Source organism: Habropoda laboriosa, unplaced genomic scaffold, assembly GCF_001263275.1.
Source record: "Habropoda laboriosa isolate 0110345459 unplaced genomic scaffold, ASM126327v1 scaffold88, whole genome shotgun sequence".
NCBI lineage: Eukaryota > Metazoa > Arthropoda > Insecta > Hymenoptera > Apidae > Habropoda > Habropoda laboriosa.
In genome coordinates this window covers 1,206,966-1,223,120 of record NW_017100219.1, presented here as the reverse complement: position 1 = coordinate 1,223,120, position 16,155 = coordinate 1,206,966, and the positions used below count along the sequence as shown (strand labels likewise).

Below are 16,155 nucleotides of genomic sequence, written 5' to 3'. Positions count from 1 at the left end.
TTTTCCTATCTTTGCCCTTCTGTAGTTTTATGTGTACAAGTTTATACAGTGTGTCTTTCTCTTTTCTATTTTTTTTTCTCGTTCCGTTTCCCTTCGGTTCCTCGCACTTGTGAGACAGAAAGAGAGATATACCCATGACGCATAACGTGACGCTGAAGCTGACGCGTGTGCATGACGAAAACAATGGTTACGATGACGATGACGATGACGACGATGATAATATGGCTCGATGCATGTGTTATCCGTACTCTATGCTTATCCCATGTACGTTTTATGCAAATTCTGACGAGTTTACGAGTGGAAATCATATAGCGAGGTGACCCTTCGTCCGTTCCAACTTCGACGAAGTTACGATGCCGGTGCTGCAAATAGAGAAGAAAAGATACAGTTTTTCAGAGGGAGAAAATTAACGTTGTCTTATGTTAGCTCGAGTGATCGAATATTTCTTTAGTCCTTTTAAGGGATCTTCTGTGACGGTTTTCTTTGGCATTTACTTATACAGGGTGGCCACTGAAAAACTGAAGGGTTTGAAAAAGTCATAACTTGTTCATTTTCTTCTTTTGTAGGCTATAGAGCATCCCTTGGAGATTAAAATGGCTACGTATGATGTCCAGCAACGAGTAGAACTCGTTGAGTTTTTCTCAAAAATACCGAAAAAAAAATGCTGAATTTGTTTAGCCTCCGCGTTCACCTGATTTTACGGCACCAGACTTCTTTCTGGGTTTACGTAAATAAACGTCGAACAATTGAAGAACTTAAGGAGAACATTCGTGCCGAAATCCGACGTTTAGGACCTGAAACCTTGCGTACGGTCATGGAAAATGCTGTGGAAAGAGCCTGTATTTGTGAGCAGGAAAATGGTGGTCATTTGTTCACACGTATTACTGAAACAAATCCATTAATTATATTTCCAAATAAAGTAGTAAATAATTTAAAAAACATTTGTTTGTAAAAGTTATTTTTCTTTTATATCATTCAGTCATTCAGTAGCCACCCTGTAGTTTAGCATTTGGAAAGTATGTTTATGAAGTTTTTAAGCTTGATTCTGAAAATTATATTAGCTCTGGTGATTTTTTTAGTCCTTTTAAGGGGTCTTCCTACTGTGACGGTTTTCTTTTTGCATTTTCTTGTAGTTTAACTCTTTGGGGCATAGCGGGGTAAAAAGTGCCCCACCTTTTTAGTACTTACATATGCACCTTGAAACATGAAGAAAACAAAGCTAATCTAATTTAACCTGTCTTCACAACTTTCATGGTGAGATTATTTATGTCCCGCCTAATAATTAATTATCTCAACATTTTTCTTTAAGTTTTAGTTGTTTTATGTCGTAATTCATACCTACTTTGTTACATTTTTTTTAAATAAAATTCCTGTGCAACTATAGTCTGTTTTTGTCCTAAAATTCTGTGCTTCAAAGAGTTAACATCTGGAAAATGTGTCTATGAAGTTTTAAAGCTTGATTCTGAAAATTATATCAGCTCTGGTGAATTTTTTAGTCCTTTTAAGGGGTCTTCCTACTGTGACGGTTTTCTTTTTGCATTTTCTTGTAGTTTAACATCTCTAAAATGTGTCTACGAAGGTTTAAAGCTTAATTCTCGAAATTGGTAGAGATATACGCCTTGGAAGGAGTATAGTCTTAAACTGTAGCTGAAACTTTAAACGCGTTTTTCTCGAAACAGCATTTTGGAAAATGGCTGACATGATTAGCAAAAGACCAGAAGTCCGATCCACTCGAAATTTGTCAAGTATATTCAGTAGATGTTGCTTCGTCGTCTGAACTAGAATTGTGCTAATATTTTCAAAATTCAGTCTCTGATCGAGTCTAAAATCGAAAGCAATTTCTTCATTTCTCAAATTTTTTTTATTATTCTAGTCAAGACGATATCCGCGCGTCTACGGATTGAGATTAAGCGTCAGCCATCGGGAAGGATATTTCTCAAGGCGCTCCTATTTCGCAACAAATGGACATTTTCACCCATAAGAAACATTTTCGTATTCCCAAAAGATGCTGGAATAAACACAGAAATTTGCAAAAGGACAAGTGTCTCACTTGCTCCCTTCGAAATTTCCGAAAAAATTCAGTTTCCCTCAGTCGTCACAGTAGGAACACCCCTGAGGTTCCTTCCACTTTTGTCCAAGTTTCAGGGAACTCCGATCCTCCGGCGTGTAATTTCATTACAGCCACTTAGACGCTAATGAATCGATATTACTGTTACTATTGTTTTATCAGTTGCTATTCAACCGGAAGTTACGAGAAACTAGCGCGGTGACGGAGGTGCGATTAAGAGCGGGTGGAAGTTAATGTTCTCTGCCACGGCGTGGAGTGGTCGTGAAAACGAGCGTGAAAGACGCAGAAGCGTGGCCCGAGTTCACGACGACGCGAGAGCAGTGTATCGGTTTTAGTTTCTCCGCGTCGATTGCCACGGGGTGTGCGTCACTCCGCGGGCTTCGAGGCATCGGTGTGACCGATGAATACAATTAGTCGTCTATCGTCTGGTGAGAACGTTACTGACGCGACTGATGAGACTAGATTTTTAGTCCTCTACTTCTAGATCGACCAACCTTTCGTGAGCCTTTGACATACCGTACGTGATGAATTTCGAACCGATTATCGGACCTTTGGGCCGCACTCTCATTGCAACTTTTACCGTCAACCTTACTACCTTAGCTAGAAATCAAGCGAAAAAGAAAACAGCGGGATTATAAACAATTATTCGTCCTGAAAGAGAGAGAGAAGAATGACAGGAAGAAGAGATGAGTTACGAAACGAGCACATTGCCTTTCCATTTCTTCCCGAGAGAAAAGCGACAAGCATTACCTGCTACGTTTCGCAGAACGTGAAAAAGTGAAAGAGAGGGAGAGAGATTGATTAAAAAAATGGAAACGCCGGAGATAGCCCAGTTTTTCTCTATGATATATGGCGAGAACAGATGACGAATCCTGCAATGAACAGTGCTGTAATTGTTTCAAGGTACGAAGAGGAGGATGAAAAAATAGGTGGATTACCTTCAGCGGGCGCGGGTGCTGGCGCTGCTTCTGCTGGAGGTGCAGCTCCTTCGGCTGGTGGTGCTGCTGGTGCAGCTGGCGCACCTTCTGCAGGAGGCGCTGCTCCTTCGGCTGGTGGTGCTGCTGGAGCTCCTTCCGCTGGTGCTGGCGCGCCTTTAATAATTGCACGTCAGTTTCTCGCGAAATTCTAATTGCAACTCGGTGCTGTTAACAGGTTCGCTGTTCTTTCTATGCACGAGGAATTTGTTTCGACACTTTTTGGACAGAAGATTTGAAGCTCTGTCTTTTTCTTATGGACAGGTTTAACGAAGGAAGACGGTCCGGTCACGGTTACCACCGGTTATTTCATTCCAATTCTAATAAGTAGTCTATTTTTTTTTCACTCGCATCACAAAAGATGGAACTATCTAAGAATATTTTTAATTTGGTAAATTTTAAATAAATTTTTGTTTCGCAACAACGAACCCTTACTCTCGTTTTGAAAAATCTGAGAAAAATATATGTCCTTGTCTATGTGAGATAATGACGAGTTTATGTCGTCGTTTTGTTGGCTTCGAAGTTATTGACAAATGATAATATGTCGAAAATTGCGAAAAATCGGGTTTCTAGCCAAACGTGGATGTATAAACTAATTTATATTTCGAGAGCAAAGCGGCATTGGACGGAGACCGGATCGCTAGTGTGAAAGCTCAAAGATTTGACCGGACTGAGAGCGGATCGTTAGTGTGAAAGCTCAGGGATTTCAACAGACCGCGAGCGAATCGTTAGTGTGAAAGCTCAAAGATTTGACCGGACCGGGAGAGGACCGTTAGTGTGAAAGCTCAGGGATTTCACCGGACCGGGAGCGGATTACTAGTGTGAAAGGTCGTAGATTTGATCGGACCGTGACCGGATCGCTAGTGTGAAAGCTCGGGGATTTTACCAGATCGTGACCGGATCGTTGTGTGGAAGCTCGGGGATTTGACCAGACCGGGAGCGAACCGTTAGTGTGAAAGCTCAGAGATTTTACCAGACCGGCAGCGTATCGCTAGAGTGGAAGCTCAGGGATTTCACTGGACCGGAAGCGGACCACTAGGGTGAAAGCTCAGGGATTTCAACAGACCGCGAGCGGATCGTTAGTGTGAAAGCTCAAAGATTTGACCGGACCGTGACCGGATCGCTAGTGTGAAAGTTCGGGGATTTGACCAGATCGTGACCGGATCGTTAGTGTGGAAGCTCGGGGATTTGACCAGACCGGGAGCGAACCACTAGTGCAAAAGCTCAGAGGTCTGACCTCAGCGGGAGCGGATCACTAGTGTGCATCGGGCCTAAATCTCTCATAAATTCTCTTCCAAGACAACGAACGTGTTAATTATTCAGCACTGCGTGGAGTAAAAAACAAACGTTATAATGGCGAATGAAGGGTTAAGATGCAAAGGACAACGGTACAAATTGATCACCTTCTGCTGGTGGTGGCGCTGGCGCGCCTTCCGCAGGCGGCGCACCTTCCGCAGGAGGTGCTCCTTCCGCAGGAGGTGCCGCTGGTGCACCCTCAGCGGGTGGTGCACCTTCAGCGGGTGGTGCACCTTCGGCGGGAGGTGCACCTTCGGCGGGAGGTGCGGCTGGCGCGCCTTCCGCTGGTGGTGGAGCTGATCCGTCCGCAGGAGGAGCAGCAGCTGGTGCTTCGCCTTCCGCTGGCGGTGCCGCGCCTTCCGCAGGTGCAGCTGCCGGTGCACCTTCTGAACAAGTACATGCACCGTACGTTACGAACTCTACTCTAATCTAACACGTGAACAACTGTGACAAACAGCGTATTGTCTTGTAGAGTGGTTTTCCCCTTCTTGTCGGTGGAGCGTGTTGCTCCGGTTTGTTGCGAAAGACGTGAACGTATGAAGATTATCGAATGTGGTATGTGTACGTGATATCGATGAGAATTATTGGTGTGATAAAGTGGGTGACGCTGAAATAGGGAGTCGAAAATTGGCATCGTACTACGGTATTCAACTCAAGGACGAAGTAAGGATTTATAGATGCAGGCCTGGAAACTCTTATTTTTTGAGAAATAAACACCTTTTTCATATAGAAATTTGCGTGGTCCGTACTCTTAACTCCTTTCGATTTTTATTTATGGCGACATCATGAGAGCTTAGTTTGTGATAATGTTAGGTCATCCCATAAGTTCGTGTCGAATTTTATAATGGAAATTTATATTTCCAACGAACTCTTAAATTTGATAAAGAAAAACATAAGCGTCTTCTCATTTCTCAAGTTTTTCTTATTTTTTTGGTAAGACCTTTATGTCATCTCCGTAAAATTTCCTTGGATTTTCATTCAAGTATTCTTCGCTTTCGGCGCAAACCTATGGGCTGACCTAATAATACTAAACCTACTATTGCAGAAAGAAATCATTTCCATAAATTTCTTCAAATAAACTTTAAATTTTCCGTAGGCACGAGAGCCATACTGATCAAAATTATCATTTGGTAACGCGCACTCAGTCAATTATTGCCCAAAAGTTTCTGCAGGCAAACGTTCCACAGAGCGTTTATCTCTGAATTCGACCGCCAAGCGTTAAGCATCCTTCATTCTCAAAAACTGCGCATATCTCGAAAGAGAAGAATTTCCAAACCTGCCTTCACATCACCTCCTCCCCCCCTCAAAAACACTAAAATACAATACCAAAATTCAACACCTACTTCTACATCTCGAAACGTAACGATTAAATCTCCACGCCCACGAAAACGTTCTAAATCGATGCACTAACCAGCTGGGGGTGCAGCACCCTCCGCAGGAGGTGCCGGTGCTCCTTCCGCAGGTGGAGCACCTTCGGCAGGCGGTGCTGCAGCTGGTGGAGCAGCCTCGGCTGGGGGTGCCGGTGCTGGTGGTTCTGGCGATGGCGTTGGAGCAGCTACTGGAGGTGCTGGTGGCGTTGGTTCTGGCTGTGGCGATGGTGCTGGTGGTTCAGGTTCCGGTGTTGGTTCCGGAGCTGGTTCCTCCTTTGTAAAAAAACAATTCAACCTAACTACCATTCCCAACAGAAGAATTCATGTCGCAAACGTATGTACGTGCATATCCCGTACTTTCACGGGACGCTGCTCGCGTTTTTCGATGCGAACGGAAGCTGTTCGCGTGAGGGCACATTTGAAATGCACGCGATTTAAACATCGGAAAATTGAGCGAAAAAGCGTAACTACTGTTTATCTTTCGTTCCTGTTTAATTCACCGGCTCTGACTCGACATAGAGAGAGAGAGAGAGAGAGAGATTGAGCGGTCGGGATAAAATTACATTTGCAAGCCGCGTGGCACGTCGACGACACACACGCATTAAATCGCGTGATTTACGGTCACCGTGCACATTTCGCAAATGTAGTCGCATTAAACCGTCATTTATAGATACATCATTTGTCCCGGCGCACGATAATAATGCTTTATGTAACGTTCGAGAGATTGCGACGTGCGACGTGATTCACCCCCGTCCTTCTCTCTCTGCTCCCCTCTTTACGCCAGTGGACGCGTTCGATAGCGTAAATCAACGGTCATTCGCGATAGCGAATATTGTCAGGATAATTAAACAATGGCGTTGCGATGATAAACTCGCTTAGGTAATTTCAACGCGTGTGAGAGGCGAGAGTTGAGCCCGTCGTTTCGTACCGTTTCGCGTCTCTCGCCTCGACGTGTATATAACGCAGCGTGGAAGGTACGCGTAAATGAAAAATTACACCCGGACGAATTTCGTTGAAAGAGGGAATTATTTTTCGCGCCGGGCAACATTCCAACGGAGAGATACAAATGTGCCGCTCTGAAACGTAAACAGCGAGGAAATTCGTAGGCAGAAGCTTCACACAAGCGTTTGTAGCGAATCGTGATCAAGCGCGATCTCGTTAATATCGAACCCACCTACCGTGTGTTTGTTTTCACCGCTGAAAATTCAATTGTTTCGCGGTCGTTTTTGGAAAATCGTGTAAAGGAAGAGATTCGCTGGAGATTCGAGACTGAAAGTGATCGATGAGCGTTAGTGTGCGAATGAAGTGAGATTTAACCCTTTCGCGAGCAGACGTGTACGTGGTACTTAGACTGCGGATTTTTGGGCAAATTTCGATTTTTCAGGATTGAGTAGAAAAAGTGAAACTTGGGTAGAGAATTATCTCACCATGTGTCGTACTTAGACTGCGTATTTTTGGGCAAATTTCGATTTTTGAAGATTGAGTAGAAAAAGTGAAACTTGGGTAGAGAATTATCTCACCATGTGTCGTACTTAGGCTGCGGATTTTTGGGCAAATTTCGATTTTTGATGATTGAGTAGAAAATGTGAAACTTGGGTAGAAAGTTGTTTCACTTACTACCTACAAAAAGCGCTATAATTTGGATATTTTGTCTCGAGAGGCACACTGCATGATTTATGGCCAACTTAATTGCATTGATCGCGTAATTATGAAGCGAAGAAATCTTGTGAATTTGTTCACTTTTTCAGATCCCAATTCTCCTTCAGACTTTATTTAGTATGCAGGCAGAGTGCGTTATATAAATTAATAAATAAATATATAACGCGATTTATGGCCAATTTAAGGGGGTCTTCTAGTGTGAGAGTTTCAAAAAATCGATTTTTATTTTTTTGCATATATCGAAAGTACAACTCTTTAAGAATGTACTCCTGATGTTTTATAGTTGTATTCGATGAAATAACGAAGTTGTAGCTCGTTTAGTGTGACACATCAAGGGAGAATGTAAATTGCACTGAAAACTTTAATCGCGTTTTCCTCGGAACCATGTCTTCTGAAATGGTTGCCACGATCTGGCAAAAACTACCGAACCAATCGAACTCAAATTTTGCACATGTCTTCGGAACATGTGTGGCTATGGTCGGTAGTAGAATTATGCCAAAATATATATTCTTCTGATTTTTAGAGCCTCTGAAAGACGGAAAAAAGTCGAAGAAATCGATACTTCGTATTCAAAGTGCTGCCATTTTTCTAATTTTCAATATTTTTCTTTTATTCTACTACCAACCATAGCGACATGCATACTAAATAAGAACCAATTGGATTTTTTTACTTCTGATAAGCAGAACAGCTCAAATCATGGCAAACATGGACCTATTTTTTTTTTTCATGCTCCTGTTTGACGTGTTCCACAGCAGCCATATTTAATTATTTTTCAACAACAAAAATTTGTAACGATTCTTCAAGGACAAGTGAATGCACAGGAATAAAGCTCATGTTAATAACCGTTACCGTACTTCTGTAATAAATTAGCAAAGAAGGCCTAAAAAAGCTGCCGTCACTCTAGAAGACCCCCTTAATTTCATTAATCGCGTAATTATGAAGCGAATAAATCTTGTGAATTGGTTCACTTTTTCAGATCCCAATCCTCCTTCAGACTTGACCTACATAAATAAATAAATAAATAAAAATACATTTCTGTCATATTAAGTACATTCTGTGCAATGTTGCACCTTTAAATTTCCCACAAATGCATAAAAATCCACGATCCAGACTCGAAAAATCGGTCTCGATTTAGTATTTCTCAGAGACGCGAGCGATCGATCAGAAACCCTTAAGAAAAAAACAAACAAACTTCGGTCACGAAAGGGTTAATGTAAAAGTTACCGAAAGCCGCGTCGATATTTATAAGACGTGGTGTAAAATTTGCCGGTAGAATGTACACGGTTCGCTTGTACTCTACCATTCGACACGCCTCGTTGAACGTTCGACGGGTTTACAGACTTCAAGTACAGGCTCGAGTGCGGTAAAAGTTTCGTTTCTTGCGCGAAGACTGGTAATCAGGTTGTAATTGAGCCGTTTGCGGAATTAACAACGATATTGAAACGATCGTTTCGACACCGGCACCGGTCCAATTACGATTCGTGAAAAACGTTCAATCAAATCGAACACGTCGATTTTAACATTAACATCGGATATTTTAACGTCGATTCCGTTCGGGACTTTTTAACCGTTTCGCTGCTATCGTTGCAGCTATAGCCGTGACATACGGTGAACGTACTTTAATACTGCAGATATTGAATGAAAATCTTCGCTATAATATCGATCGAAATTTTAGAAACAGAATGATTTTCTTTATGTTCATATGTTGATCCCTTGACTTGTGATTCTTTTTACCGACATTCATCTAAGAGCCAGCTGTTTACTATTTTAGCGCGGCATTAGGCGAGAAAAGTGAACGTGTGACAGACTAATCACATTTGATAATCCTCAGTCTTACAAATTAAAGAGAAAGTTAGAAGTAACCCTTTCTTGTGAAAGTTGAAGTTAACCCTTCAACGTAGAAATAAACTGCACTACTTTAGTTTAATATTCAACGTATTCTCTATTTCACTATGATGGAGAAATTTACGGAGGCCCGTAGATCTGCTCCCTGTCTTAATTAATTATTTACCAAGTGACAATTACTTAACGTCTCTTCTCAGTCGCCACTCGATTGCAGAGTGTTAAAATTGATTTTTGTTAGCGATATATAACTGTTTCTGTAGAATCTGTACCAAGTGTCTGACTCGTTATAAGTTAACACGTTAAGCGCGGCGTCAGTCCGTGGTGACTGACAGTGAACTTTCCGTTTAGGCGGCGTCGGTCCGTGGTGACTGACAGTGAACTTTTCGTTTGGGTCGGTTCGTGGGACCGGCAGTATCGTGTTTAAAAAATAAATCTTATGCACGTCTCCTTCTTTCTTTTTGCAATTCATGAACCCTACTTCTATCAACCCGGATTGGTATTTCTTCGTCCGAATGCCGTGTGAGCGCATTTGTTATCTTCTCTTTATACTCTATAACCGAACAGCTCGCGAAGTGATCGCCGCTGTGTGCCGCGAAATCGGCTCCACGCTCAACGTGTTAAGGGATCGTATTTGAAAATTTCGCGAATGATTTTAACGCGATTAACCGTATTTCTGTGAACAGAATTATTTTGTTTATGCGTGTACAGGGTGTTCAAAGAAAACCATTCAATATTTATATGGTATATAGAACACACTGTTCTGAGTGAAAAAGCCTTAGTAAACATAGGTCTTTCTGTGATATAAACATTTTTGTTCGCTAGCATCACGATTGACTTCGATCCCCCTCGATCCCCCGAATTGAACCCTTTGGACTTCTTTAAAGCCAAGTGTATTCCTCGCCGATAAATGACTCAGAAGAATTACGTAACCGAATCCACCATGCTTGTCAAATAATTCGACAGAGATGTGAAACTTTCGAGAGAGTTCGCGACTCTGTAAGAAGAAGATGCCAAGCGTGCATACAAATGGAGAATCTTCCGCAAGTCAATCATGACGCTAGCAAACAAAAATGTTCATATCCCAGAAACGGTTCACCTTTCGACCTATGTTTACGAAGGCTGTTTTACTCAGTACAGTGTGTTCTATACACCATATCGCATCCCTCGACTTATGATTTTTTCACCGACTGTGCATCCAAGTTGTATACTATTTTAGATAAGAGAAGCTAATAATCCTCAGTCATCGAAAACAAACAGAAAGTCGGAATTGAAATTGATTTCTGTTGCTAATACAGCTGTTCTTGTCGCATATTAAGTGGAATCTGTGCAAAGTGTCTGACTTGTTACAAGTCAAGGGATTAAATTAGATTATTCGATATATAAAGAGACAAAATCATTTCCCGACAGAGACGATTGCAACGAAAGGGTTAATAATCGACGTCAATATACTCCAAAGACACAGAACACAAAATATCACATAGGACGAACGAGGATACAGGTACAGGAGAATGAACCCACAGATAGATGTGCATTTCATTGTCGTTAAATATTCTTTTTTTGCTTTTTTTGTTCTTTTTCTGTGTTGATTTACAATAAACCTTAAGTAACGATTTCCCTTTTTCTCGCTATTCCATTATGTTTCATTTCTCCCTTTTATCCGGTTCACAGAGAGTTACATGTACAAATAACAGGATTGAAGTGTAAAAAAAAAAAAAATCTCATCGACAGATGAGCACGTGAATGGTCACAGGGTTTTGTGTCTCGTTTTTAAAAAAATAGATATATATATACACATACGGTGTCTCGTGGTAGACGAGAGAGAGAGAGAGAGAGAAAAAAAAAAGAAACTAAAGAGACAAAAAGTAGAAGAAAAGTGTGAAAAGACAGTGAGCTGGTCAGTCACAAAATTCTGAACTCTGGATTAGAACTCGGACACGAAAGACATATGTTCGGTGAATTCTCGATTAAACTGATCGAGGAGTCATCGTTGAGACAGAAACATACAAATAGGCAACGGTGATTTCTGCGTGCATTTCGGGACTTTCTTCTCTTAGTATCGGAGTTAATATTCGAGACGATGGCAGACAGGTAGAGAGAGAGAAAAAAAATGAAAGAAATAATAAATGAGGAAGTTTTCGTTGCGTCGAAGATTGTTAAACGGATGGATGGATGGACAGACGACTCCGTTTCTCGAGAGTGAATGGTGAAATCTCCCTCATGCTTCCACCTCCTCTTCCTTTACCTTCTTTTCCTCGCCCTTCTTCGACCAGTCGGGTTTCTTCTGCAAAAGTTCAGAGAACATACGTGAGCGACAGACGAACCTCCGCGGCGACAACTCGGCCAAAAATTCGCACACGCCAAGGTCCGGGTTAGCGTAAAGGGGGGCAACTTTCGCAAAAAGCAGGGTAACACTTTTCTCTATTTTCTCAGGCAACTCCTCTGAACGCGAAAATCGTCACGCGTTTCAAAAATCCTCGGTCCACGAAAATATTCGTTCTCGTCCTGTGTCGTGCACGCGTGTACGAGGAAATCTGGCGGGAAAAATCCGTCGGAATTTTCAAGTCTCTCGATTGTTTAGCAAGCATCGCCAATTTCATACTTCCGTCGATCTCGCGACGGCTGGCGTCGACCTTCTCTCACTTTTACGCATATCGTCGTCATCCAGAAAGCCGTGCAGATTGTTAGTGAGAAAGGAGGCGAGAGAAGAGTCTTCCGGAGAAGAAAAAAATTTAAAAGAAAATGGAAAGATTGTATCCTATACGAGAACGTGGTGGTTCGCTCGAGCCGAGGCTCGAATGAAGAGAAAAACGGGAAAAAATTGACGGAAAAATTGTCGGTGGTGGAAAGAAAATATTGAAAAAAAAAAATCGCCGATAGTAACGGTGCGATCGAGTACAGTAATCGTTAAGGAGATTAAGCTTGTTTTTTTTTTTTTCGTCTATCGTCTATCCTATATGATTTTTCTTTGCTTCGTTCGTTCACACCATCCCTGTAAGCTATAGTAACTGGACTAATACACGCACACTCTCCCCTAAAAGAAGCATGCCGATCTACGAGTTGATCGTTTAAAGCTTTACCTTATCTTTTGACGCGTTCTGCGAACATAATGCAAGAGCAACATCATTAGTCAACAGATAAGACATGGACAATTATTAGAGCGTACATACTAATTAATAACTTAACGATTAACGGTGTCGGCCGTGATTCGTTCGATCTATCGCGCGTTCTCCTTTTCCATCGCCGGCGCGTACCCCGGACAGATCTACGAATCACGCTCGACGACGATGGCATAATTGAACCGTGCATCGATCACGATAGAACGCGTCGTTTGAGAATTAATCGACGTGAAACGTGTACTAGCGCGGAGTTCTCTCCGGAAGGAAGGATGATCGATGCACGATTGCGAAATGAAGAAAAAAAAGAATTCAGACGGGACAACAATCCTACACATGTACAGCCTGGAAGCATGGCAGCCGAACGATGGCGGCAAAGGCAAGCTGCAACAGAGCTTATGTGCGTATCTTTGAAGAAAGGGTTCGATCGAAAGTGACAGCTGGCGTTCTTTTTCTTTTCTTCAAAAGCACAATCTTTCGGCTATTAATCTTTGCTTTCTTGCGCAGCACGCGAAGTTCCCTACGGGCGAGGGTGTTCTGTTCTTTTTTCACTTTGCATGAACGGGCCTGCGCGCGATCAACGAGTTGAAACAAGAAGAGAGACGAAATGAGCGCAGTCGATGAATGAGTAATTAGAGAGAGAATGATGGAAAGAGAAGAAGTAGATAGCGACAGAGATAGAGAAAGAGAGACAGAGATAGAGAAAAGGCACTTGTGAGTGAAGCGCTTCTGCGATTACGTACGAAACGAGGAAGAAAGTCTTGTGAGTCTTAAATATACTTTGTAAGCCATTCTCACCTTTTCTTTTCTTTTTTTTATATAACATATCTTTTCTTTTTTTTTTTTATCGCTTCGTTTTACTCGTTCCTCCTTTTTTCCTTTCCTTTAAATACCGCGCGTTCGGCTGTTTATTACGCGATAGAGAAAAAGGAGAAGAGAAGAGAGATAGATAGACAGACAGAGAGAGAGAGAGAGAGAGAGAAAAAGTAAGACGCGTTAAAAAGCAAAATTAGGTACGATCGTGGTCGATAAAACTCCGGTATCGTTCGGGGAACGATATCGAGACGGGTGAAACGAAAAAATGGAAAAGAGATCAGCGGAGCTGTAGAGAAAAAAAAATTAGTGGAGCAGAACGGAACGATCCTCGATAACACTCGACCCATTCTTATCGAATATCTCGCGGTGAATCGTCTCCCTCCTCTCCTTTATAACATCATCGACAGGATTTTCGTATTCGATCGAGTTTCTCACGCCGAGTATCGTTCCGCGATGCCGGATAAAAAGTGTGTGATAAAAAATGTACGAAAACAGCGCGTATCTGTTCTACTTGTAGCGCGGACGGGAATAAAAGAAAGCCTCGAGAAAATTGACGAGATCTGCCGTGAGAAAAATAAACAAAAGACAGAGGAGGATTTGGAAGATTGTAAGAGATGTTCCTCGAAAGAGAGAGAATTGTTCTTCTTTTTTTTTTTAAACATGCACTTTCTTCGATCGTTTATTGTGACACAATATTTCTTTGGTATATTTTTTTCTTTCCTTTATACTTCGATTCTCGCGTTTCGACCGTGAAAAATACGCGATCTGATTCGCCGCCGGTGGTTGCCACACCGAAGTCGAGGAAGAAACCCTTTCCTGGCTTGCAACCTAACGAAACAACTCGTGTACGAGCCACAACTATTTGCTCTCGTTCCTCGCGCGAGACGATTAGGTACGGTAAAATCGACGAAAAACATTTCAAAGGAACATGGACGAGTGTTTTCGCTGAAAACGATTCGAGGGAACGTGGTAAAACAGGCCACGTATGTAATCAACGTGAGAACGATGTAGTATCATGGGAGAGAGCTAACGAAAACAAAATTTCCTCCGTTCGATGCGTATAATTTCTTTTTCGATTGAAATTCTCTTTAAACTCGCGATCACGCGGACAATTGCACGTTCAAAGCTCTTGTTTTTCTTTTTTTTCTCGAAAATATCGCATTATTATTTGTCGTATATATATGTATATATAATTTTCTTTTTTCCTTCTTTGCCTGTATACGCGTGTGACTTGTTTTGCTTTTTTTTTTTTGCTGTTGTTTAAATGTTTTGTTTTATGTGTTTTTTTAAATCTACTTCTTCGTCTGCCACTCTGCCTTCTCGGACTTCTTGGGCTGTGGAGAACAACACAATTGCCTAGTCAAACTATCGCTACTACTGGGGTATTTACATATACGAAAAAAGGACGAAAAAAATTGCGGTCCCTCTGGCGGGAGATCAACCGGAGGATGTGAGCGTGAAAAAATTGTACGTAGCAAACTAGATGGAAAAATTGGAAAAAGATAATTTTGGAAAGTGTGTGCTCGGAAAAAAACGTCGATTGATCTCCGTGAGAGGACGTTCGAATAAGTGAACAAAATGCTACTGATACAAGGAAAAAAACCTGCCAATTGGGTTTTATTACACGTAAAGAAAACCAGAGCCACAAAAACTGTCTTTCTCAATGGCTGGAAAAAAAACGTGAATACAGTCCCACCCGTCGTATGGCGGCGAGAAAAAATGGGAAAAATTGAAAAGCGTTCGAGCGGAGAAAAAAGGTGGAAAAACGTAGGAAACATTTTTTCGTACCGCGATGACAGTTCTATAGAAATGCAAGTCAAATCGATAACAATTGCCTGTTGTATCGTACGATCGTATTAACGTGGAATTTTTCTGAATGGAAAAACTTTCGAATCTTGTATTTCCACCAGTTTTCTCCCGAATGAACGCGAGCCGGGCGGAAAAACAGTCGGAGAAAAATGGCCGATCGACGGGAGGGGGACGAATGTCTACGTGAAAAAAAAAAATTAGACCATCGATTGTTTATTATCGAAAACGATCCTCCTTACCTCCTTGTCCTCTTCCTCGAGGGTGAACTCCTTCTTCTTAACCTGTTTAAGCTGGTTGCGGAAGTTGAATTCGGCCGCCTTCTTCTGAAGCTTGGCGAACTTGTTCTCGTACTTGGAGACTTTCTTCAGCGTGGGTTTCATGCTAATAAGATTAACGGTTGTTATTAAACCAGAATGGGAAGTTTCTTCGAAGGATGTGGGGTCGATGGGAGGAAAAACAATGAGATGGACTTTGGTGAAACTTTGGTGTATGGCAGTTTTTGAGAAGAGATTTGGTAAGTAGTTTTTTGTGATGGAAATTGGGCTTAGTGGAGGGGTGGAAATTGGTTTCCAAATTGGATTGTTTGTAGTGTGTGTGATGTAGGTTAGATTAACAATTTGGGCACTTTCAGTCTATTTTGAACCGATTTTCTTGTTTGCTTTACTTGGTTCAGTAACTAAGTTCACTGTTTTTGCGAACACGATTTGGTTTTGAGAGTCTACTCTTGTATTTTGCGTTGTCGCGTTGTTTTCTTGTGATCTATAAATCCTCGAGATTCGTTGTCACCGATGGAAGTAACGTTGCAAGTTTAATATCTCGAAAATTATTAGAGATCGAGGAATGGTGTAAGTTGAGGAATTTTGAATTTTGCAACTTTGCAAATTTGAAAAATAAAACACTAAGACAAATATATTTACTGCCTCTATCCTTGACGGCGATTTTCTAATGTCTCGATAATTACTAGAAATAGAGGAATAGTGTAAATTGACGAACTTTGTATTTTTCAAGTTTAAAATTTGAAAAATATTACATAATAAAGAAAAAACTTGAAATAAATATATTTACTACCCTTATCCTTTGACGGCGATTTTCTGATGTCTCGAAAAATATTAGAAATTATGAGATGGTGTAAATTGACGAATTTGAATTTTTAAACTTTGCAAATTTGAAAAATAAAATTTAAACAAAATTTTAAATAAATGTTT

At 41.4% G+C, this 16,155-nt stretch overlaps 1 protein-coding gene across 11 annotated transcripts in view; it reads right to left on the bottom strand.

Annotated features, from left to right (window-relative positions):
• Nucleotides 1-309: 309 nt before the first annotated feature.
• The window catches only part of LOC108570998 (troponin I-like), a 36,911-nt gene continuing 21,065 nt past the window's right edge, over nucleotides 310-16,155 (bottom strand). For 4 of the 11 annotated variants that reach the window (XM_017932943.1, XM_017932944.1, XM_017932947.1 and 1 more), the window contains 7 exons: nucleotides 15,190-15,331; nucleotides 12,290-12,307; nucleotides 11,455-11,493; nucleotides 5,750-5,978; nucleotides 3,007-3,159; nucleotides 2,585-2,668; nucleotides 310-362 (listed from right to left, as the gene is read on the bottom strand). In XM_017932943.1, coding sequence (XP_017788432.1) covers nucleotides 349-362; nucleotides 2,585-2,668; nucleotides 3,007-3,159; nucleotides 5,750-5,978; nucleotides 11,455-11,493; nucleotides 12,290-12,307; nucleotides 15,190-15,331 — 679 coding nt within the window. In that variant the 3' untranslated portion in view covers nucleotides 310-348. Of the gene's footprint in view, nucleotides 363-2,584; nucleotides 2,669-3,006; nucleotides 3,160-5,749; nucleotides 5,982-11,047; nucleotides 11,494-12,289; nucleotides 12,308-14,381; nucleotides 14,476-15,189; nucleotides 15,332-16,155 lie in introns of those variants that run through there. The other 7 variants (XM_017932953.1, XM_017932952.1, XM_017932951.1 and 4 more) reach the window with 4 other exon arrangements.